The sequence below is a fragment of the Condylostylus longicornis genome, unplaced genomic scaffold (assembly GCF_029603195.1).
Source record: "Condylostylus longicornis isolate FDR11 unplaced genomic scaffold, ASM2960319v2 ptg000013l, whole genome shotgun sequence".
Lineage (NCBI taxonomy): Eukaryota > Metazoa > Arthropoda > Insecta > Diptera > Dolichopodidae > Condylostylus > Condylostylus longicornis.
Window position 1 is genome coordinate 14,180,176 of NW_026577982.1, and position 26,281 is coordinate 14,206,456.

At 24.4% G+C, this 26,281-nt stretch overlaps 2 protein-coding genes across 4 annotated transcripts in view; one reads left to right on the forward strand and one right to left on the reverse strand.

Moving 5' to 3' along the window:
- Window positions 1–20,421, forward strand: part of LOC129605335 (5'-3' exonuclease PLD3-like) — a 30,483-nt gene extending 10,062 nt beyond the window's left edge. The window contains exons 1-9 of one of the 3 annotated variants that reach the window (XM_055515028.1): window positions 8,590–8,754; window positions 11,757–12,525; window positions 17,979–18,064; window positions 18,172–18,333; window positions 18,417–18,855; window positions 18,926–19,129; window positions 19,422–19,561; window positions 19,624–19,789; window positions 19,846–20,414. In XM_055515028.1, coding sequence (XP_055371003.1) covers window positions 12,448–12,525; window positions 17,979–18,064; window positions 18,172–18,333; window positions 18,417–18,855; window positions 18,926–19,129; window positions 19,422–19,561; window positions 19,624–19,789; window positions 19,846–20,127 — 1,557 coding nt within the window. In that variant the 5' untranslated portion in view covers window positions 8,590–8,754; window positions 11,757–12,447 and the 3' untranslated portion in view covers window positions 20,128–20,414. Of the gene's footprint in view, window positions 1–4,309; window positions 4,405–8,589; window positions 8,755–11,756; window positions 12,526–17,978; window positions 18,065–18,171; window positions 18,334–18,416; window positions 18,856–18,925; window positions 19,130–19,421; window positions 19,562–19,623; window positions 19,790–19,845 lie in introns of those variants that run through there. The other 2 variants (XM_055515027.1, XM_055515026.1) reach the window with 2 other exon arrangements.
- Window positions 20,422–21,244: 823 nt separating this feature from the next.
- LOC129605229 (structural maintenance of chromosomes protein 3) lies at window positions 21,245–25,695 on the reverse strand. Its single transcript, XM_055514849.1, has 8 exons — window positions 25,579–25,695; window positions 25,343–25,457; window positions 25,142–25,281; window positions 23,950–25,088; window positions 23,786–23,885; window positions 22,534–23,681; window positions 21,741–22,476; window positions 21,245–21,656 (listed from the first exon to the last, which is right to left on the reverse strand). Exons 1-8 carry the CDS (start codon window positions 25,591–25,593, stop codon window positions 21,444–21,446), a joined length of 3,606 nt encoding a protein of 1,201 aa, XP_055370824.1. The 5' UTR covers window positions 25,594–25,695; the 3' UTR covers window positions 21,245–21,443.
- Between the last annotated feature and the right edge of the window lie 586 nt (window positions 25,696–26,281).

The following is a 26,281-nucleotide window of genomic DNA, read 5'->3' on the forward strand; positions in this document are numbered from 1 at the left end:
TTGTTATGCATACTAATTATTGCAAAACCAAACATTTATTATTCCTATGAATTTTTTAAGCAAAATTCAATAAAAAAATATTGCTTTCACTAAAATTTTCTTTTTTCGGAAAGAGGATCTTATAGAATTATGAGGATACTTCAAATTTTGTTTTTGAAATCGAAAACATAAATAAGTATTAACCCTTATCAAAATATTACCTTCGGATATATTTTAATATTAAAGTCAAAAAAAAAGGTTTATGAACAAGAATTTCGAACATTTTGAAAATAAATTTTTTTATGATTATTTATTTTATTATTAAGAAACAAAGAAGATTTTTGTTAATCAAAATATTTGTACTTAACAAATTTGATTATTTTTTTTTTTTGGTTTTTTTTTTGTCTGCCTTGAAGGTAAGACAATAAATATTGAAAAATAATGAAAATGATATGAACTAAAAAAAATGGATTAGGCTTTAAATGGAATTAAGAAATAAAGAGAATAAATTTAATTTATGATATTTAGGTATACAGACAAGCGCAGACTTATTAATGAATATTTTATGTTTGAAAGGATTCAAAAAAAATTTTGAGAGACAAAAGCATATTTATTTGATTTGTATAGGACAAATTTTATGTGCTTATAGGATTGATATTTTATTCATTATTAAATTTTAATATTTTGAATAAAATTCATTCATACTACAATCATTTCTGTAATCATTCTACTTCCACGATTATCAATTCAATGTACCATCACGATTATCATTCTATATGCACTAGTACAATTATCAAAACATTTGAAATAAATAGAAAGAAAGTAGAGAAGTATGCATTGTATACTAATGTCATTTTTTTTGAAAATCGACGACAGGTGACGCTATTAATTTCAAATTTATGATCTTTAATTTGTAATTGTTATTCACCAAGCTATATATTATAAATGATTATTGTCTAATTGTCTAAAAATATTTTATAACAACTGTTCCCGCAGTACCAACTTCCGCGATTTTACCATTTTAATAAAAAAATCTACATATTTTTCAAAATTTCAAATGCATCTTGAATATTTGTTGATTTACAAAATTTTCTTAATTAATATTTAATTTAAAACTAAAATTGCAATATTTATAAAAAAAATTAATGTTTCTTTTTCAAACTAGTTATAAAAACTTTATGGTATAAAACGTTATTAATTATGAAAATTAGGATTTTCTTATATTATTACAATTAATATAACAATTGATTAAACATAAAAAAATAATAAATTACAATAGCAAAAAAAAAAAAAATAGAAATAAAATCCAAAATCTATATTCTTAATTACTTATAATTTCAATTTTATGTGTGTATGAGACTGTCTGCGGTTGTAAATTGAAAACAAATGAATTAATTATACAAACTTTTTGTTATACTTGTAAGAAAAAATTCACGTGTTTTTGTTTTACTCATTCCTCCGTTCTCTTCAAATTATCTGTATATATATATATATATATATATATATATTTAATATAAATTTACTTAGCTCTCATATAATAAAATTTATATTATAAAAAAAATTGAAAATCTAATATTTTCAATAAAAAATTTTCATAATAAAAATAAAAGCTCTTTTCACAAGTCTGAAAAAAAGAAACAAAAAATAAATAATCGTTAAAAGTTTTCCATTTATTATGGAAAAAAGAGAAAAAAGTAAAATCAAAAAAAATTACAATATACGTGATGTCAAATTTTGACATCACGTACATTTAAAAAAGAATTTCATTCACACGTTCCTCTAGTGGACAAACAATGAAAACAATTTAAATGGAAAGAGAGAGGGAAAATAACAAACGAGTATATTAAAAAGAATTACGTTTACTTTTTTGTTATATACTTACTCTTTTTTTTTCTTTTCGTATTTTAATGAAAAATTTCCTCCTTTTACTTGGGAAATTTTGTTAATCATCATTTTGCATGCAAACTTGTAGGTTATATTCCTCTTTTTTTTCTACAAAATTTACTTGTATGTAAGTACTTTTTAGTTTCCCTTTTTTATTCTCATCAAATTTATTGTATATTTGAAAAATTAATGTACAATAATATTATATGTGTACAATTTTGTTTAGATTGCAAAAAAAAAAAATGTAGGTTAGGGTTAAATTATATTTTTTATTGTTTCTTATTTTTCTTTTTCTTCTTTTTTATTTATTTTGCCCTTTTAGACTTTAGATCGGTATTACAAGAGTATATGTATGACGTATAATTTACCCTCGAAATTTGAAATGATTGTTATTGAACTGTGTATAAAGAGAAGTCACATTTGAATAATTATGTGGACCTTATAATGTTGCAATATAAAATAATGTAATTTTCATAATGTAAAGAAAAAGGAAATTTTTTATCGTCATTAGTGTATAAAAATAGAAATTTAAAAATAGAATTAAATGAAGAAGGATTAATCAATTATGAAAAACAGAAAAACAAAATTCTAGGAATTATTTTACTAATTTCATTGAAATTATTTTCATGTTTTTTTTAAATGAAATTTTGACATTTATGGTAATTAACATAAAAATTTGTTCAAAATATTTAAGTAATTATATTGTAAATAATTACTATATTATTTAAGTTAGTAATTCAGCTATAGGATCAGCTATAGCTAAAATAAGAGTCAAGGTTGTATTTGAGCTTTGCTAGACTTATGCTAAACATTGTCTTATTTGATTATATTAGTGGTACGAGCAAGGTTTAGATAGTAATCTTTCTGCTCTGTCAATAGTCCAATAGACAAAACCTTATCAATCAAACACTGAAACTTGTATATATTCTATTTGCGTTATTTCTTTTAATTACGCTGGAAATATTTTACATTTAATAAAAAAATCTTACAAATCATCAACAGACAAAGATAGGCGGACTCAAGCCGACGCCAGACCTGTTAATGTATAAGTCGCTTTAACCCAACCTAAAACGCACCTGATCTGTTCGTTAGTTTTGCTCTATCTTGGTTTTGTGTCTATATTCCGTGAAGAAAGGCACGAATGTCTTAAGCACTTTAAGCTAAATCGAGAGATTCCGTTCGTTACAAATCTTCTGTTGTAACTTTCTGCTTTAAAAGGTAAGAGGCCTCAATATTCAAATTCTGCTCCAAACACATCCTATCTTTCATGGAACAGCTCCTTATTTCTTCACTTATTTCAGCGAAATTTTTATAAATGTCACTATTGCGTACATATCGGGAAATACCCACCCTATTACGAAGCACCCGCCTTGTTCTAGGAAGTTTTTATTTGTTTGTAAATGTATTTGCTTCGAAAAATCCTATACTGGTACACCATGTGTCCATATAAGCTTTATTATTTGGTTATATATCAACACTTTACTGCATGTTACCAATATAGACTCACGATCTGGGAGCCAATACGTCTGTTGAGAAATGTGTATAATCTATACAAAGTATATGGATCATACACTGTTTTAATTCTCAACAGACGAATAGTTTTCTATTTATTTGTTGAATAAAATTCTATATAAAAATAAATTGTAAATGAAATTAATTCATCCTAGAAATATGCAAAATTATTGAATTAATCTGCATACAATCATAATTTCAGATTTTAGCAAAAAGTTCTAAAAATATTGTTATTAATAGCGTACTTTTTCTTTTGGTTTCATTTTGTAATACTATTTTATTTTTTTAATATTATGAAGGTTATTGCGGATTATTTTATTCATTTTTCTATTTATTGCAATTTCATTTTTAAACTTCAAACACTTAAGAATATTTTTCATTGCAGTAAAAATACTTAATGTAAAATTTTTTTTAAATTTTAGCAAAAAAATCAGTAGTCATTCATTAACACTACATGTGGTTTAGATAACAAGAAAATTGAGCGGCCTAACTGAGAAAAAAAATAAATAGCTACTACACAATAAACCTTTTTAATTTAGAAAAGTTTCCTCGCCCAATCTGAACAGCAATAGAAGAGTAAATTTTTATTTTTCACACTTATTCATTGAATAGAGAGTGCGGTGCAATTTTCAAATTCGATAATTAATTTATCACTTTTTTTTTGTTTTGCAAGATAGTTGTAATGAATGTTAAGTAAAAAACTAGAGATGATAATTTTGAATGCTTAACATTAGTAAAAATGGTGAGAAAACAAAGCAAATGAATTTAAAATTTAAAAAACAAATAAAATTATTTTTTTTTTAGTTTTCTTTAGAATTCACATTTAATAGGTTCGTTGAATTCTTATTGGACTTGAAATCCTTACATAATTAGAAACTTAAAATATTTTATAAATGGATTTTAAATTTTCAATAATTTTCATTTAATTGTTTTTGTTATATTTGTGAGATGGATATGTGTAGAAGAAAAAATAGTGTACAATCGAATAAAATTGCATTATTTGGTGGTTACTGTGAATTATGTTCAATAGTGAGTATAATAAGCTATTCAATTTTAAAAAATATATGTGTGAATGTATATAAAACATTGTTTGAAATAACATGGGAGCTATATGGCTTTACATAAATCAGTCATAAAACAGTTCATTCTATAGCAGTAGCTTATGTAAAAATTGGTTTAAACGTAATTAAATTTTATTCTGAACGAGGATGACTGGTAATAAAAAATTTTGACTTCACTATACATTCAAAAATACTTTCTTAATAGAATTATTCAATTTTCGTTTTCTTCTTTCTCGTATGATTCAATTACAATTATCTCTTATATTTCAATAAACCATGAAAACAATGGGATTATTAATGAAAAAGAAACACCAATATTGCTTTTTTACTTAACTTCTTTAAAACTCTGAATAATTTCTGCACTGTACTAATTTAAATATTATTATTTATTTTAATTTCAGCTGTAAAATGAAATTATTTTATCTGAAAATATTTGTGATCTATAAATAGATGTCTACGGTCTTACGTAGACATAAAGAAATGTATAATTTGCCAATTATAATATTGAAAAAAAATTAACAAAGTAATTGTTTTCTCATTTAAAAATATTAAGAATATTTTTGCGGAAATATGAAAAAATATGAAATGATGCCGTTTATTCATTATAAAAGTTAAGCATCTGTTATATTTTATTTACATAAGTGACACGCGAGTGTTACCGTTCACATAAGTTTATATGAAAATACTATTTATTACCCGAATTCGGAACGAAAATATCACAATATAGCCCTAAAAAAGCGATACAATTTACCAAATGTTGTCCGTAAATATTTATTGAACCATTACATTGACTCGAATTCGATCTCCAAAAAATTGCATATAATTAGGAGCAATGCTTTTTTTTATTTCATAATATCCTTCAAAATTTCAAGGACTAGATTATAGAAAACATAATTATTTTTTGAATAACAAAAATTTCAAATTTTAATTTTCTATTTCAAATGTCCTTAATTTTATTAACAATATCTTAATATAACAGTTTTTATAACCATAAAGAATTAATCATATACGTATAAGAAATATCAAAATAATTCTCTCATTTTTAAATATTTTACTTTTATATTTAGATGTATCTATACTACACCTTAATATTCGATTTTATACTTATATACAAACACATATAAAAGTCAATTGATATTTCTATTATACTCATATGGAGTTATTTATATTACACAGTTGTGAAAGTCAACAATGTATTTAACAACAAATTCCCTAGTTGAAAATGAATTATATTTTTTTTTATTACTCTTTTCAAAATTAAATGTTCTATAAAATTTTTAAAATATTAGAAATTCTTAAGTAAAATTATAATATGAATTTTTTTAACTAAAACAAATTAAAGTGACCAGACCATCATTTCAATTTAAAAGTAAATGGAAGGAACTTTTTTAAAATCAATTAAGTGAAGCAAAGACAAAGTAACATAAAATAAAGAACTACTCCGATTTTACTCGAGCACTCGTAATTATACTTGGACAATAACAAAACAATCTTTTGAAAAATAATTATTTTAATTTAAATGTTTTAATGTGACAGACAACACAAATTATTTAAATTTTAGGGGAAAATTCAAATAACTTGTGTTGTTACTCTTTCCTAGTTTTTTTCCCGTAATAATTAACTAAGTGACTCCATAAAACTCTCACACTAATCATACTGTATATTTTCTATTAACTTTCCGCACAACTCCTTTATACTCGTTAATCAGTGCATATAATGTTTATTTTAACATAAAATCTGATAGTCGCAATTGATGCTGATTTTGCTTGTCTTGCAGTCTCGCATTGCCATTGAAGGAGTCATTCCTTTCTCGTCTGTATAAAAAAAAAAAATTCGCATTACTTTATCATTGAAAACTAAACAAAGCTGGCTATATTTAAATGCTCTAACACGAATACTAATTTAAAATTATTTCCTTACAACATAATACATTCAAAAAACAACACACTGGCACAATGTGTGTAGTAGTTTTTTTCATAATATTACAAAAAAATATTTAATATGCTAATGTCCATATAGTTTAAAAATGAACACTATATTATTAAATTGTTTAAAAAAGAACCTTTTCGATTATAATTATCTTTAGTATTTTAAAATCCATACATAGATATTTATACTACCATTTTAATATTATAACATTAAGTTATGACGGGAGGGAAAAAATCAATTTGTGGTATATAAAAAACTTGAAAATAATATGAAATGCCGCAGAACATTAAAATTATAAATTTCAATTAAATATTTTAATATGAGTCAAATATTTTGTATGGTACCAACAGATAGGTGATACTTATTATAGTTCATTTTTGACTTTTACCGGTAATAGCAAAGAATAATTTATTTCTTCTAACAATGGCAGGACATTTAAAATATTCAAATCTTTTAATTAAAACTCTCTAGTCGGTACTGTAATATAAAAATAATGTAAAGTTTTTGTGTAATTTCAAGGTAGTGTATATACAAGTAGTGCAGTCTAAATATAATAATTAATGTGAAATTATTGCCGAAAAAATTAAATTTCTTATAATACTTATTAAAATATTCGTACAGGGCTAGTTTAAATGCTTAACAATCGAAAAAAAAATTAAAAACCTTTTAAAAATTTAGATGAATAATTTTTACTTTTCTGTCTTTTTCTAAATACGTATACATATTTACATTACATTAAAATATATCAAGTCTCCGAAGACCAAAAAGTCTCATATTGATTTGCAGCATACATACGTACATATGTAAATATTAATTCGTAATAAGAAATTCAACTTTTCGTTACCTGAAATGTACACGTTACTAAACGAGTTTATTTTACAATTTTTAAGGAATAAACAATAAGAAATATTTATAAACAAAAAAAATTAGTTGTACCTGTCTCCTCGTGAGTGAATTATTATAGCGCTGAATTTTGAGAACTTTATCACGAATTAAAAAAAAAATCGGATTTTGATATTGAATTGAACTTTTTAGAAAATTTATACATCGATTGGTTGATTTATTGACGTGGCAGGCGCAGCGGTTTCCCAGCACCTCAATTAGCATAAATGTGCCGTTTCGCTACCAATACCTCGTGATCACCACCTGGTGGCCTATCTAAGCCACCCAGTTCTCTTATCTAAATTTATCTAAATCTCCAATACCAATCTTCGAAATCAAAGATATTGTCCACGGCCCATCCGATTTCCTACGGTTTTATTTAACGACGTGAAACTGTTAAATAAAAAAAGTATTGACAGAATAAATGAGAAAATTAATTTTATTTACAAAAATTGCTTGTATAACAAAAATTGCATGTTATACAAAAAGAACCATTATTTTTTAAGTATCAATTGGTTTACTACCGAATTGGTGGTATTTTAAAATATTGTGCTTCATAATACCACTTCCGTACAAAATGCTCAGTATAAATAATTTAGCAAAAATAAATACAAAACAAAAAAAAATTAAAATTTATTTTTTTTTTTGAAAACATATGTGCATACAAAACAAAAATAGTATAAGCGCTTAGTACACATTTTATTACTAAAATATTCACTTTTACATACATGTGTACACTAAAACAAAATATGAACATGTGCACGGAATTGGTTTTATACAATGTGGGTATATTTGCACTTATAATAGGTGATTTTATTTTATTCTTTTGTAGTATTTTATAATAATACATATTTTAAAATAAAAAAAAAAACATTAAAAGTTCTTTTAAAAACTACATACAATTATACAAATTTATGCCGTCTATTGTTATTCATATTATTATTAATATTCATAGGCATACATACATATGTATATGCACCAGCATTTAAGAATATTTCTTGTACTAAAATTTCCCCAAAACTCTCCCCGATTTATTCATTCATTCTCATTATACTATCGCATATATGCACATATACTATACAACAAACAAGTAAAATTAATAGATTTTAAAATATTTATATAGGTAGGAGATACAAAATCAAATAAACTATATAAATTCTCTTCTCCCTAAATAAAAATGAGCAAATTGAATAAAATTTTTGTTATGGTTTTCGATGTGTCGAGTCAGTCGTTCGGTCGAATGAAAATTATTTTTTTTTTTTAGCACAAACAAAAATTTTCTTTTTTATTTTAGTTTTGCATTAACAAGCGAACTGATAGCAAGCAATTGTAATAAAAATTCTAACTCTTTACTTATAAATTGAAAATAATTGTTTTATATACTCGTGATTTATAATAAAAAAAATAATAATAATAAAAATAAACTGATAACATAAAATATGAGTTTTTATATGTGAAAATTAAATTAAATTCAAAAATTTTTAAAATTCTAATAAAAAAATAAAAAGTGCGATTACAATTTTAATTTAATAAAACATAAAAATAAATTTTGCTGTGATCTTATAATTTTTTGTAGCGTGTTTAAATTTCAATTTCTCCTCTCTCTCTCTCTTTTGTTTCTGATCTCTTGCTTGATCAATTTTATTACCGCATACCAACAACCACAATAAAAATATATTTTTATCTCTTTACACCTGGAATTTTACCTGGAATTTTTACTTGACAATACTATCGTATTTTATGAAAATATCAATCACAATACATTAAAAATTCTATTATACTATTTAGTAAAACTAATTTTTGTCTCTTGTAAATTATAATATTGGCATTTTAGATACTAAAAAATTTACATCAATTCAAAATTAGTTTATATTATTAAAGAGAAAATTTGAGAAATTCAAAGATAAAAAATTGCACATTTTATTTTCCAAAAAATAATTATAGTTTTTAGGAAAGTTAATTAAATAGACCAAATAATTTGTAAAACGCAATGGTTCAGAGCGTTTAACAGTTTATTGTACATAATATAAAATTTATTATTTAATAATTGAACTGCTTTGTAAGTTTGAAAATAAAAGACCCATAGGCAAATTTATACCATAATAACATTTTACATATAGAATAAATAGAATTGCAAATAGACACTATTATAATCACTTATATATAAATCGATAATTACATTATTTTTTTAACTTATTTCTTTTATAAGTGTGCATGTATGTGAAACACTTCGGGCATATGATTTTCATCACAAGGAATTTTAATTAAATTTAAACAGAAAATATAATTGTGATTTATGCAAGATAATCGTCCTTGAATATGATCTCTCAGAAAAGCATCAAAAAGATTCGAAAATTCTTTTTTAGATGCGTAATCTTTAATATTATTGCTACATATGAATATGCTATAAATGAGTACAGACATAAATAGTTCTGTTTAAGATGAATTTATTGAATAAAATAATTAAATATGTATATACTATCAGCTATCGAGATTTTCAATGTTCTCAGACACGGGAAAAATATGTATATGTTAATTTTAACTTTTAAATTCTGCTAAACAAAGACCTCATTAACGCCCAATATTTTTTTAAATTCAATATTTAAAGAACACATATAATTGCACTTTCTTAATCATAAAGTGACAATTTCATTCTAAAATTGTGCCAACTATAATTGAGAACTTAAATCAATATCTGATATTCAACATATTGATTAGTTTAATATTTTTAATTTTTGGAGTATAGAACTTAGAATTTGTATAGAAATCAAAACTTTAATCGAATTTCGAAACTTAGTGGTCATTTTTTTATGATTCTTCTTTAATTAATTCGAGTATATTAAAAAATTTTCGGAAATATTTCAACTTAAATTAATTATTAAAATTACTTTCTAAATTTAAAGATATCAAATAAAAATTTCAAAATATTTGCTATCTGTAGTTCATGCCTACAGTATAATAGATAAAGTATATACCAGTTTAGTCTATTATCGTTCACAATAATATAACTTATGCATGCACTTAAATTTATCCATATAGCTACTGAAAATATTTTTGAAGAAATTATCAAAAAATATTAAAAAATTTGTAATGATTTTCTTTGTTATTTAATTTTATTAAAAAAAAACATAATAGCACGTTTATATAGTATATCAATATGTTAATAGAATTAAAGTATATTATGTACAATCACACAAAATATTATGTGCAAATATTTTCTTTTATACTAGTATAATATTATTATAAAAAGTACAATAACGTATTGCCATGAATTAAAATAAATGATTTTTATTTTTGCAAATTTTCTTTTGCATTAAATGCATATTTTTTATATACACTACACATATATGCACATATGTGTGCATAAATAAATATATATTAAAATCGTAAATGGAATCCACAAACAAGTATTGTTCTATACCGAAAATATAAACTTTTAAAACTGGATTTTTTTATACAAATTTTATTATATGCATTAGTTAATGAAAAATAAAACTTTAATTTTGACTTCTTGTTCTAAATATTAGAAACTTGTATATATAGTTTATATTAAGTACCCATAGCAATTTTTAATCTATTTCATTTGTAATCAATTATTTGTAAATAAATGTAAAAATGTTATCAGCTTTCCAAATGTATAACTTTTAAATAATATAGCAATTTTTCGTATAACCGCGCGAATTCCAAATTTTCCAACATAATTACGTATACATACGTATTCCACAATATACGATTATTTTAGTAGCAGTTAGCATTGAGTTGCAATTTTCATACAATGTATATATAAGGCTTTAATGTCGTTGTAATTCTTCTGTTCTATTCTACTGTTCAACGTCCTGATAGATTTTCATTTTATGTGTGATACTCACTCAAATATTTTACACTCTTATACATACTTTCATTTTTATTTAAAAAACAACGTACGTAACACCCTGTTTATTATAAAAATTATTTCTATATAAAATATTATTCGATTTTGAAAGCATTTATAATTCATATTATCGTAATATGATCGTAATATGATGAGATTCCCCTTTATTCTCTTCTAGTTCAGTGCTGTTATATACCTAATATAACAGTTTATAAAATTATAATAAACTGTGCAATAAGCATAATAATTTTTAAGAATTTTTTAAAATTCGATTCTTTAATTAAATTAATTACATGAGAAAATATTTATATATTATATGAATATATATTATATATATATATACCCAAACCATATTAAATACCTAGATATATAGAATTTTGCAATGTAGTGAGATTTTTTTTTATCGTAAATAAATCGTTAAAATCGTTACGTTTTGTTTCCTTTTGATTCACAAGCTGTGTTTGTTTTCATTTTCCTCCTTTTTTTGCGGTTAAAACTAATTATTGGCATTGAAACAAATTGAAAAATAAAAATAATTTTTAAATAAATAATTAAATTTTCTCTACTTACACACGCATATTTAAATTTTTATATGTTTAAAAATTAATTTGATAATCGCATTTTAATCTTCTAAATAGAATTTAGGTACGTCTACATATTTAATATTGAAAATTGGTCGAATTTTGGAAAATTGGAATTTGCAAAAAAATAAATAAAAATATTTTGAATAAATACGTAAAAAAAAGAAAATATTTTTGTATATAAAATGTGAAATCGTATGCGAATTAATAAAAAAAAAATAAGCAATAAGAATAAAAATATTCCATAAGAAAACAACGTAAGACAATAAAAAATAATCAAAAACAAAGAAAAATTAAAAATAAAATGAGATAGTGAGATCGTATAGCAGTGAAAATTCACGTGAAATTATTTATGCTTGAAAAAAAAAATACAAAACAAAATAAGTTTTCCTGCCTCCTCTCTCTCACCAGCAGCACAACTTTCTTCGCATTAGAATTTACCATAAGTTTTATCAATAGTAAAAATACATAATTAGCAGCTATAGCGTACCTACATACACACTCCACTAAATATTTATAAATGAAAATATTTTTATTTGGCAAATAAAATTGGATTTTCTTACTTATACCCACATATTTTATTTAAAATATTAAATATTTACTAAACAAAATTATTATATGTATGTACGTATTGTATATGTACGAATTTGCAATATAATCTTTCATGAGTTAATAATAACAAAATAATATATTCCGGCAACATAAGCAATATAAAAATTTTAAATAAAAAAAAAAACAGTATTAAAAAATGAAAATTCATATTATGAAAAAAAATAAACCATCAACAATAGAAAAAGATGAACCAGATGAATTAGATACAAGGAGTGTAAGTATGAATAGAAAAATTTGAGAAAATTTAATGCATACATACATCTATTATGATATTATTATATAACAATGATTCAGCTACCTTATACTAAAACAGAGTCGAGTCAAAATTGATGTCTCAGCTTTACATTGTAGGAATTAAAAATTGGTAGTATATATACGGTCTAAGACATATTTATTCTCATTGGGTTCTAATTTCAACTGTACTAATTTTTGTACTTTCTTTTTAAGTAAAACTAACAATAAAAATTAAAATTTTTGTTTAATCTTTTAAAAAATTATTAATATTAGCTGGTGAAATGCCACACAAATTACACATTTGCTTAAATATAAAGAGAAAAAATTTTTAATTTTTATTAATTTTTAAAATTTTAAGCTAAGGCCATTGGTATTATATATAATTTCAAGACTATGTCTTTGAAAATTTAAAACTGTCCATGCAGAAAATTTTTAAGTCGTACAAGATGTATCGTATTTAAATTCACTGTTACCATTGCATATAGACCCTATTGAATAGACAAAATTTTTTTATAAAGACAGTGATCACAGCTCAACATAATCCAAGTTACAGAAACTTAAAATCAATCTCAATTGTTTTTTTCTACATTTTAAAATTTTAGGTATAATTCCGTTCCTATGTCAGATAAGCGCATTATTAAATATGATTTAGACATCTCAGATCAAGGGCATTATCGTGAATATCTACATTCTTTTATAATTTTCATATTTCGAAATCACATAACTTTAAAATTCGATAAATTTGAGTATATCATATGGCGTTCTTTATTGACTAACAATATTTAAGTATTGAAAAAAACGCGACCGAAAAATGAATTTTAGTAAGAGAAAACAAAAAATTTTTAAATGTCAAAAACCTTTAATAAATTTGTAATTATTTATTATAAAATCCTTTTAGCTTTCAGACTTTCGGACGAAGCTAATTAAGTACAAGGTATAATCAAATAATGATAAGATCTAAAATGCAAAAGAGACTACCTTTAAGGTAGCACATACAAGTAGGATAATTAATAGAGTTAATTAACAATATAATACGTTTGAATAAAGGTTAATCTCTGCGAATATTTATGAATAATTTTTTTAAAAAAGCTATATTATAAATCGAATTTATGTACGGGTAATTTAATGTAAACGTAACGTATAACGAATTACTTAATTGAGAAATTAAGTATGGAAAAATTATCCTCACATTATGTTATTAGCCTTGTTATACTTGTTAATCGAAATTAACTACGATAAGTAAAATCTCTTTGTATCACACAATCGTATGCACTAATGTAATTATATTGTATATGAGATTTTATTACGCTAGACGATAAACGTAAAAAATGTAACACATGTTTTAGTATGTATATAATAAAAAAAAATGGTAACAACAATGATAACAAAACTTTTAAAAAAATTTATTAATTAAATTGAAAATTTTAACTTTAATTTCAACATAGTTACCGAAATTTATCACATTATACGAATTATAAATTTTGAAGTATAAGTAAAGGTTTTCCCCAAGATCAATTAAAAAATAAATTGTATAATACTCGTAATACAAATACACAATTAAAATCTTAATTAGTTTATTGACTCTTAATTAATTTATTCACTAAAATTATGTTTTTTTTATTATTATTATTATTATTTTTCTATTTTTATAACATAATTAAATTATAAATTTATTGTTTTCAAAACATATTATTATTAATTAATTGCTACGTTTGTTTATTTTTTAAAAGTCCAAAACAAATTTACGATACACTAAAGTATTACTCATAATATATTAGCTAGGTATGTAATACGAATAGAATTAGTTGCATCTTTAATATTAGAATGAAATAAAATTATAATGAATTCACTGCCAATTACCACTAATCAAGAATAAATTAAGAAATTGCTTTCAATCAGTTTGGTAACATTATGCTAATAAATAAGAATATACACGATCAAGATGAAGAGGCTTAATTCATTTTCAGCATCATAAGTATATCCGCCGAGAAATAATAATAACGAATATTGATGATAGATACGAGTATTACTCATTATCAATTGAAGATGGAAGAAATTATTAATTATCTTGCAAAGTTCTCACACAAGACTTCAATTTACCAGAATTTTAATAATTTTCCAAATTACGAAAATCAAATCAATATAAACGGTTGAACGGTTGAATAATGTGTTGTTGGAAAATTTTTTTTTCTTATTCAATGGTTAATGTCAGACTTACCGTTTCCCAAGAAAAATTGAATAGCTGCTTAAATATGAAATTTTTGAACATTCACTTAAGCAACATTGATGCGCTGGATCATACTCTACAAATTGGTTACACAAAATTTTTATATAATTTTCATGTCGTTCGTACCGTTTGTCATTATTAATATAACAGATTGGTTTTTCCTATTACAAAATCACAACCCCCACCCCCCTCTTCAATTTATTAATTAAGATCTGTTCCGCACACCACTCTGTATATGACACAAATATGAATTATTTAAAACAATAATATTTTTAATTTTAGAAATTTTTATGAATTACATTGTTGTTATTGTGTCCCTCAAAATTTTTGAAGAAAAAGAAAAATATTATATAGCCTACTACATACAATGATTCAAGAAAAAATTTTTTGAAAAAATAAATTTACAAAATTATTGCTCGCTTATTGCTCGTTTATTTTTATTTTTTTTTTAAATTAGTGACAAATAAATTTTAACGTCAACTATAAATTAAAAAAAAATCGGAAAGTTACGATCCAAAATAAGAAGACAATTTTCTATAAAACGTTCGGAAATTTTTGTTTACCGAAGAATCGTATTATACGCTTAGACTAAGAGTAGGTAGACATTCATAATATGATAAGAGCTTGGCCATTTCGTCCATCTCAATTCTGTATAAATGTAAATTAATAGAGTTGGAATTCAAATTATTGGATTGAATTTTTATATGCAGTAATTATTTTAGAATTGAAATTTTTACGAAAAAAAAAAAATACTTAATAAAAATAATTTTTTGATTAAATAAAACGATTTCCAATGTAAATCTATAATGTTATACATTTTCTTATACATATGTATATGTACATAATTAAAGTTAAAAGATCACAAAATAATGGAAAATTTCCTTTAATTTTTTTTAAAACTCAATAAAAAAACCACATTAAGACGAATTTCTGTATAATAAAAATTTTTTCAAAAAAAAAATCAATTCATCAGCTCAAATAAATTATTTTTTTTTTATTTACACAAAATACAAATTTATTTACTTTGAAGAATTCACCAATTTTCTTAGACAAAAGGAAGTCGTTTTATTTTTCTTCTTGTTGGTTTTTGAAAAGAAAATAGAAACAACTAAGAAAATTCAGAAATTTTTCTTTGAAATGAAGAAAATGTTTGTATAATTAAAATACGTTCTTAGATGAATAAATTCTCTTTTATCTATGTATAAGCATTTAAAATATTTTAAAATGATGTATCGGTTCTTTGTATACTCCTTTTTTTCTAGTAGAGTAAACTAATGGACGGAAATAGACGAATTTCAAACATGAACAATGTAATAATTAAAATCAAATAATTAAATTAAACAGTTGAAAAACTTAAATGAGATAAGGTGATGAATGCAAATTGAAATTGGAATAAAATACTTGTATATGAATAATAAAATTAATTAAATTAAAATTAATTCTTGGAGAACATTTGGAACAATCTCCAAATTATGCTAAATATTTTATGATAATCTCCAAGTGAGAACACTCAGATAATTGAAAATGAAATACAAATTTCATATTATGGTTTCTCTTTGGAAATCAAAAATAGACCTACAACATAACAGCATTACAAAGTAGATAAAATAATTCGACTTCTAGATCCTTTGTATATTTACAATATTTTAATTTCCTAAATTTTTTCATGCAAGCAAAATATATGAAAAAATAATTGCATAAGCAGAGAATATCAATTTAATAGACTATACCTTAACATTAGCCTTTTTAAGGTCATTTTTATAAAATATTAAAATAAAAATAAAAAGAAAAACAAAAAAAAACTTTCCAAAGTTTAAAAATCGTTAAATCTTATTAAGTGTTTTTGCTGCAATATTTGAAAATCAATTCACAATATTGTTAGAAATTTTTTTGATTTTTCGAGTTTGTAACAAGAACATGAACTTTTTCAAGAGAAACACTTTCGATTGGAGCAATGCGAAAAACAACTATTTTTAGCGGGATACTTGTTAATCTATAAATTTGCCGATTTGAATAACACTTGTATATTTGCGGCTGAGTCGGTTTTCTTTAAATTTCATATCTAAGTTTATTTGACGAATTAAATTTGGATACGTGAAATCTCAACAACGCCGACCTTTACTCAGCATCTATTTCCATTTTCAAAGTAAAAACAATATTCTATTTTATAATTGCATTTTTTTCATCCCTATAATTAAATTAAAAATATTTAAAATATTAAAATCAAAACATCATTTTACAAAAATACAGTTTAATTAATGGCCCGCGATTAAATTACGAAAAACAAAAAAAAAAAAATTATCAAATAAATTATTTTTTTTATTTTATACAAATATGCAAACATGCATATATGTACATGTGTATGTTGCAATACACGGAAGTTTTTTCATAAATTAATTCTAGCGGTTCGATAAAAAAAAAAAAACTTTCAAGGACAATATTATTGCCGTATATTTTGCAAATAGTCCTTAAAAATTGAAAAAATTTATGGTGCTAATATTAATACTATTGAATATAGTAAAAATTAGTGATACGTATATATATGAATGTCTTTCAAAAACTATGAACAAACACAAAATTTATCTATAAATTTTACTAACAACCAACTGGCTCATCTAAAACATCTTGAGCACTAAAGGTTCTTCTATAGTAGTTTATTAAAATTGTTGTTTTATTTGTTTAACTTAATGGCACATTTTATTATTTCCCTGCTACCTAAAGAGACATATTCTCAACTCTGGGTCGTAACATTGATTGTATATTACACATTTCTTTATTCATATACATAAGGCATAATCATAACCTAATATATATTCTTGCAAAAAAATCTGGAATTCTATAATCCTTATTTAATATTCTATTTATTTTCTGTATTAAATTTAAATAAACCGAAAAAAAAAACCTTTTTAATAAAATGAACAATATTGGCAAGAAAAAAGAAGGGTTGAATCGGTTTAAACCGAATCAGTGGCTAGTTTATACCGGATAAAAATTTAACTAAAAAAATTTTTTTTTGATAAAACAAAATATGCGATCAAAATATTCTTTTAACCTGTTTAAGCTAAATTTGCCATTAATTAATTTATTAAATTTGTACTGAGAATAATTAATTAAAATAATATAATAAATATATATGTACATTTGTATGTATGTTTGCGAATTTTAAATTTAACTAGTTATTTTATTTTTTTGTATTATAATTTCAGACTGTATTAGAGGGCAATCCACCACCTGGTGATGATGATTTCGAATTATGGGATCAAAGCCAAATGTGGAGATCAGAGCATAAAAAGTAATTTACAAATATTTCAAATAAAGATAAAAAATCTATATATGTATATATATACATATATATACATTTAAACTTACGAGTAATTTAATTTTTTTGAAAATTTTCAGATGGCAAAATAACACTTGGTGCAAACCATCATGTATTCCAATTACAGTGATTTTCTTTTTAATAGTTTTAGTTGTTTTACTTCCATTAGTTGAGCAAGCAAATGACAAAATATTACATACTAAACATAATGGCTCACAATATTTATGTACAGATAGTTGCAAGTAAGTAATTAATGTAGTATACTTATGTGTGTAGGGGTTCTTACTAAAATATTATTTTTATTACTTTTTATTTTTTATTATAGTATTCAAATTGTTGAAAGTATTCCAATAGGCCTTAATTATAGTGATGATAGTCCAAAATATTTATCAACTTATGATGCTTGGATGAAATTATTAAAATTAGCAAATAGCACTATTAATATAGGCTCATTTTATTGGACATTACGTGGTACAGATTTTTATAATCATAGTACAGCATGGCAAGGTGAAAAAATCTTCCAACAATTATTAATTGGTGGTACTCAACGGAATTTACAAATTCGTATTGCACAAAGTGCCCCAACAAAAGAGAATCCAAATCAGGATACAGAATTTTTAGCTAGACGTAATGCAGCTGAAGTACGTTCTGTAAATTTTCCAAGATTAGTTGGTGGTGGAGTTCTTCACACGAAATTGTGGGTTATTGATGAACAACATTTTTATTTAGGTAGTGCCAATATGGACTGGAGATCTTTAACACAGGTACTATAATATTTTTTGTATACAGTGTTCATTTAATAACATTTGAATTTTTTTTTTTTGTTTTATTCAGGTTAAAGAACTTGGTGTACTTGTAACAAATTGTACATGTTTAGCAAAAGATGTTAATAAAATTTTTAATGCATATTGGTATTTAGGGAAAAATAATTCTCACATACCTTCGTATTGGCCAGATGAATATAGCACAAAATTCAATATGAACAATATGCTAAAAGTTAACTTTAATCGAGCCTATGATTTTAGAGTCTTCTTTTCCGTAAGTAACTAAAAAAGTATTGAAAAATATAATGGAATTTAATTTAATTATAAATGGATATAACTATTAAGCACACAAATTCAATGTTACTATTTGCTTTTTCTTATAACTAAGTTCTATTGTCATTAAAATCTCTAACTTTCACTTATTATCAAGTTTCTATAAAACTTCATTTATTTCATTAAAATTTAAATACTTCTAATTTCAAAATATTCTTCATACTTCAGTTCGTATTGTTAATTCAAGAGAAATCATCAAACTTCTGAATGATAAAATTTACTTTCAATTTCAGAGTTCTCCTCCACCATTAAGTCCGAGAGGTCGCACACAAGATTTAGATGCAATTATCAATACAATTTTACATGCTGAGAAATTTGTTTACATCGCTGTTATGGACTATTTCCCCTTGACGATATACACTCCAAAACACAAGTATTTACAATCTAATTATTAATATTAACAAAAATATAAAAAAAATATTTTTAAAAATTCAGATACTGGCCATATATCGATAATGCAATACGAACAGCTGCTATTGAAAATAAAGTTGCCGTTAAAATGCTTGTTTCATGGTGGAAACATTCTAGACCTGAGGAAGATAATTATTTACGGTCACTCGAAAGCTTAGCTGACTCTAAAAATAATATAGATATACAAATAGTAAGCTTTATACAATATTTCAAATTCTTATTAAAATGTTTTTTATAAAATTTTAGAAACGTTTTATTGTTCGTTCAACTCCTGATCAAGATAAAATTCCATATGCTCGAGTTAACCATAATAAATATATGGTAACAGATAACACAGGTTATATTGGAACATCAAATTGGTCTGGTGATTATTTTACTGATACTGCTGGCATTGGATTAATATTAAGAGAAACTGATTATGATCGATTGCAAAATGAGACTACAATACGTAGCCAATTAGAGAATATATTCTTAAGAGACTGGGATAGTGAATATGCTGTTGATTTATCAACTATAAATGTCCACTAAATATCATATAGATTTATTTCATTAATAATAGTAATTAAAAATTTAATTTTATTTGTAATTTCACTTAGTCATAATTTAGTTTTTAAAATATATTTTCTTGAAATTCACTTAAAACTTCTCACACAGATACAAATAAGACGAAATACTTAATACATAATACAATGAATTTAAACTTTACTTTAATTAAAAATATAAAATATTAATTTACTACAATGTTATATTCTAAAAAAAATTTGCTCTTGTAAAATGCACAAAATTTGAAAATTAAACAAAATTATTGAGCAAATTTAAGTACTGATTTCTTAATAATAGAAAATAATAAATCAAACCTTATATTTTATATAATTTACTAGTTTATTATGTAAAATTTAATAAGGATATGAAAAAAATATTATATAAAATACAAATTAAAGAGATTAAGAATAAAAGAATAAGTTAATTGCATGTATGTATTTTAAAATACATATCAAACGAGTTGAAATTATGAATTTCTATTTAATTTTTCTCAAAATTAAAAATTTTAGTATTCTACTATTAGATATTAAGAACATTTAGTTTAACCATTAAAAAACATTTAGCAATTTTCCTACAGTTAGTAATATTTTTCAAAATGCAATTAAACTTCCTATTAATAAAATTTAGGCTGTCTCTTTCGCCTTTGTTTCTTCAAAACTAAATGATATATCAATAAAAATCGATCATTTTTGTTAAATAAAAAATTGCGGAAAATTTCGTATAATATGTAAATTTAATTAAATTATTTTTAGCAATAATTTTTTTATTAAAATAAAAAAAAATAACATAAATGAAACAAAAAAAAAAATATAGTTAGAGAAATATTGTTATATTGTTATATTTTAAATTTATGTACATATATTTAAAAATATAATATATAAAATAAAATTGAAAAAGGCTTATTTTAAAATGGTATTTTTTTATCATTAAATAATTTTTTTCTCTCATTAAGTATGTGATTCTTAATATTTAAATTGCAATCTGAACAAAATTATACAAAAATTATTTTGAAACGAGATTTTAGATTTTCAATTTTATCATTTGATAAAATTGAAATATAAGACTATATCTTATTTAAATTTTTTTTTTTGTGGTTCTGAGTATGAAAATGTTCTGATATGAAAACACATAGAAATTTTTCTGTTTCATGCTATTTTATATAAAAACCATTGTCTGAAATCCTCTTTTTTTTTTACTTTTTTGTTATATTTATCTTAAAATTAATCAATAATTACTAAAATTTATTCAAACAGTTTTTCTTAATTATAATTCTAAAAATGTTTTTATCAAATTTTATTAATTTAACCGTGTGTATTATCATCTTCAACAAAATCTTTAGCTTGTTCTTTTGTGACACAATCAATGTGGCTCACTTTATTACGAAAACGTACCCCATAAAATTTATGTGCATGTTCTAATAATTCTGGTCTAAATGTAGTTGTGATAAATTGAGCATTATCACTTAGTTCATGTATCATATCAGCTACAGCTTTCCTATGTTGTGCATCTAAAGCCTAAAAATATATTTAATTACGTGAAATTTAGCCAATACAATATTGTAAAACTATATTAATATACCATATATATACATATTTTACCTGATCTATTTCATCAAATAAATAAAAAGGAGCTGGATCACATTTTTGTATAGCAAAAATTAATGTTAATGCAACTAAAGATTTTTGTCCTCCGGATAATTGATTCATTTCCCTCATTTCAGCTTGATCTCCAGTAAATGAAACACGAATTCCAATACCAGTAAATGCATCTGAATTAGCAACTTCAACATTATTAACATCATCATCATTGCTTTCTTTTGTTTTTAATATTAAATAACCAGCACCTTGTGGAACAAGTTTTTTGAAAACCTTAGTAAAATTTTGTGCTACTTGCTTAAATGTAAATTGTATAGCTTCAACTTTACGAGTTTCTAAATTTTGCATTAATTCTCGTATCTTTTGATCCCCGATGTCCAATTCTTCCTTTCTTTTATACAATTTCTCTTTTTGTTCAGAAAAACTTAAAAACTGGTCTAAAGCTTTTTTATTAACATGGTTATATTTTTTCAAATGCTGATTTGCTTTTTCTAACTCAGTAAAAAGCCTTTTTAAAGACATTTTTGTGTAAGCTGGGTCAACTTGCGGCAAGGCCCCTAAACTTTGGATTTTTTCCATACATTCGTCAATTTTTTGATGATATAGGTTTTCTTTTGCTGCCCACTTTTCTGCCTTCTTTGCATCTTCGGACATTTTTTCCTGACAATCTTTTTCTTTTTGAATCCATTGCTCGAGTTCTTTTTGTAAAGATATTTGCATTTTAACTGCATTTTGAACTCTAAAATAAGTTAAAACATATTTTAAGACATATAATATAAATAATATTTGGACTTACTTTTTATCCATCTCTTCCAAATCTTGATTTACCTTTTTAATTCTTTTTTCAGTAGCTGCTAATTCATTTCGGCAGTTTTGTAATTTTCTTTTTCTATCTTCAACAGATATTTCTTGAAGAGCTTGAATAAGCTCATCACGACGCCTAAACAGGTTATTGGTCAGCAAATTATCCAATTTATTTTTGACTACTTCTAGACGCATACGTGCTGAAAACGCTTCTTTGTTTTCTTGGTTTAATCGTCTTATGTCATCATTAAGTTGATCTACTTCACGCTGATCTTGTGCTGATAGAGTTGACATTAATTCTTGATGTAATTCTGCTTCTAAACCTTCTTTTGTACTAGACATCGCTTCCAAATTCGCCTTACATTGTGCAGCTGAACGTTCTTTGGGAGCTCTATATTTCTCAATTCTAGAAAGTTCTTCTTTCATTAAACGAATATCCGCTGTGACTTTTTCAAATATGTCTTTCGATTTCCCTTGTTTTGTTTCTGTTTTTTGCATTTCAGAAACTACTTTGTTGATTTCGGTTTCAGTTTGTTTTAATTCATTCCTCAATGTGGCTAATTCTTCTTCAAAGTCTTTTATTAAATCATTGTACTCACTTCGCTTCTTCTGCATTTCAAGTCTGGATCTTGAAGTATTAAAATATCCACCTGTCAAGCAACCTTTAGAAGACACTTGATCACCTTCTAATGTCACACAATCCAATCCCGTCGATTTTGCTAATTCAGTAGCACGTTCTAAGTTACGACAAATTAATGTTTTGCCAAAGATATATCTTAGAGCTTTATCATACTGTTCCTCATATTTTAATTTTGAAATCATAGGAATTGAATCCGGATCATCAGGATAGTCATGAATTTTCACTTGTAAGCGATTTAGGGGCATAAAAGTTACTTCACCTGGCAGTTTTTGTTTGTTCATTTCTTTTAAAATTTGTGTTCCCACTCGATCAGTATCTATTATGTGATGAAATAAACGATTTCCTGCAGTCACTTCGACTGCTGTATAAATAGTTTTGTCGCAGTTGAAATTTTCTATGACTGGACCATAATAAGATTTGGCTATTTTTGCATATTCACCGCCGCGGTCTAGAAAACTATCCAGTACTTTTCTAACGGAATCTCGACCATTTAAAATCGGCTAGTTGTACAAAAAAATTTGATAAATTTATTTTAAAAACTTATAGATTATAATCAAAACTTTATTTTTTGGTATATTTTTATACCAAAAATAATTTTTATTACCTTTCCAGCCATAGAACGTAAAGATTGATCAGCTTTTGCCAGCTCTTCTTTGTGTGCCTGCAGTTGTTGTGTCATTTGAGTTTCCTTTCTCCAAAGTTCACTAAAGATTTTGTAATTCGTTTAATAATGTTTAGAAAGTTTTATTAGCATAAAAATGAACTCACTTTCGCACAGCTTGATGAGTATCTTTCTTCTTTTTTAGTTCGTAGTATTGTTTGTTGTGTTCATCAATTTGTAATCTTAGATGTTCTAATTCCGATGATTGTTCTTCAATTTTCCTAGTTAATTCTTTTTCCATGTTAGCATCCTTTTTTAAATCATCTAATAATTTGTTTTGATGATTAATTTTATCTTTTATTTGCTTATTTAGAGATTTTAATTCATTTTGAATCCATTTATCTCTCTCCTCTCTTGAAGAGAACTGTGAACCCCTTCCTTGTTTAGCATATAATTCCTTACGTTTTTGTTCTTTCAACGATAACTCTCGTGAACACTCTTCTTCTTTCTTCTTCATTGCTTCATATTTTGGTTTAACTTCTTCTAATTCTTTTTCTTTTTCGGCTATAGTTACCTTAAGACGTTTCAGTTCTTGATCAGCTCGTTCCTTAGATTTATTATCTCCTTGTACTTCATCAGTTAAATCGGTAATAGTCAAGTCCAATTTCGTCTTTTCGCGAAGTAGTTGTTGCTGTTCGGCTAATAGGACAGATCGTTCCTCCTTTGTAGTGGCAACATCCTTTTTAGCATCTTTTAAACTTTTTTGTATCTGTTTAACTTTATCTTGAGCATTTTGTATTTCCATTTGTAGTTCTTTCTGCTTATCTCCAGAAGATTTTCTTTGCCGCTCCAAATCCTCTAAAGCTCTTTTGTTTTCTTTCATTTCCATATCATGAATTATATATTCCAAAGACCGTCGTGCTTTATCCCATTTTTGATATTCTTTAAGTTCTTCTTTTTCCTCTTCTAAGGTCTGCAATCGCTCTTCAATGGTTTTCAAAAATTCTGTAATCTTTTCAACTTTACTCTCAGTATCTTTTAATATATTTAATGATTCCTCCTTTCTTTCATCGTAAACCCTAGTGCCTGCAACTTCTCGCAAAAGTTTTAAACGATAAGAATCAGGTGCCGTTGCCATTTGATTAATTTTGCCTTGTTTCACAATATAATATGGATTTGAATTGGAAAATCCCGCAGACTCAAGTAAATTAACAACTTCAGTTCTTGGAACTACTTTCTTGTTTAAAAAATATTGATCTTTTTTGGCACCAATTACTCTTCGTAGAAATATTTCATCTTTGTCAATCTAAAAAAATATCGTTTTATTTTCCTAACAAACATTGTCAAATTTCTACTTACTGGGACACGATTATCGGAATTATCAAAAATAATTTCTACGTAAGCTGAAATTACCCTAGCTCCAGTACCTTCATGCAATAGAGATTGCCTTTGCTCTGGGCGTAAATGTGTAAATTCATCACTCAAAACGAATTGAATGGCTAAAAATGGAAACAATTTATTTTACATATAACACACTTTCTTCAATATTTTTAAATTTACCATAGAAAAAATTGCTTTTTCCTGACCCATTTCGGCCCACAACCACATTGTGCCTTTTATCGAATGGTTCAACAACTGTTTGGTCCTTGTAAGATTTAAAACCTTGTATAATTATCTAAATTAGGTGTAAGAAAATAAAACATTATTTTTTCAACTAACTTCACAAATTTGAAAGCCTATTATTATTAAATTTTGTGACCAAAATCAAAGAAGAAAGAAACAATTAAATGAGATACCTGTTTTATATGCATTTTATTTAAATTATCTCATGCATTTATGACAAAATAATTTTATTATTATATTAAATTTATTGTGTAAATAAAATTGACAAATTTTGGGCGCTACAATTTTTTTTTTTACCTGAAAACTGACTTTTATTTTAATTGTCAAAGTTTGACAAACCCAATTTATAGTACACACATTTTAACCTATTCAAACCCCATTGTTAAAAAACAGCGAAATGAATTGAAGTGATTTTAATTTTCGCATTTTTTATTTTGATTTTTAAGTAGTATATAATTATATACAGGTAGCATATAATTTAAAATTAAGCTTTATATTCATGATAATTTGGGATGATAATCCCAAACCGATATATGGATCAACTTGATTAAGGTGAATGTAAAGTTGAGGCTTGTATGGGTGTTAATTTTTACTTAATAAATTTGAAAGCTGAAGTTGTGTAAAATTAGATCACATTTAGTTAGAATTTAAAGATGCATATAATATTCAAAATGTAATTTTTTTAAATAAATACCAGTTTTCCGGTTCTGAAAAACTGAAGTTTCAAATCTAATCCGTTTCAAATTCGAGATGAATATTATTAAAAATGCAACTTTTCAAAAAAAAAAGTGTTTTTTGAAAAACGTGTTTACATTAAAATTATAGAATATGGCCATCTTTTTCTACGTAATGGAATGCGCCACTTGTCACACTACT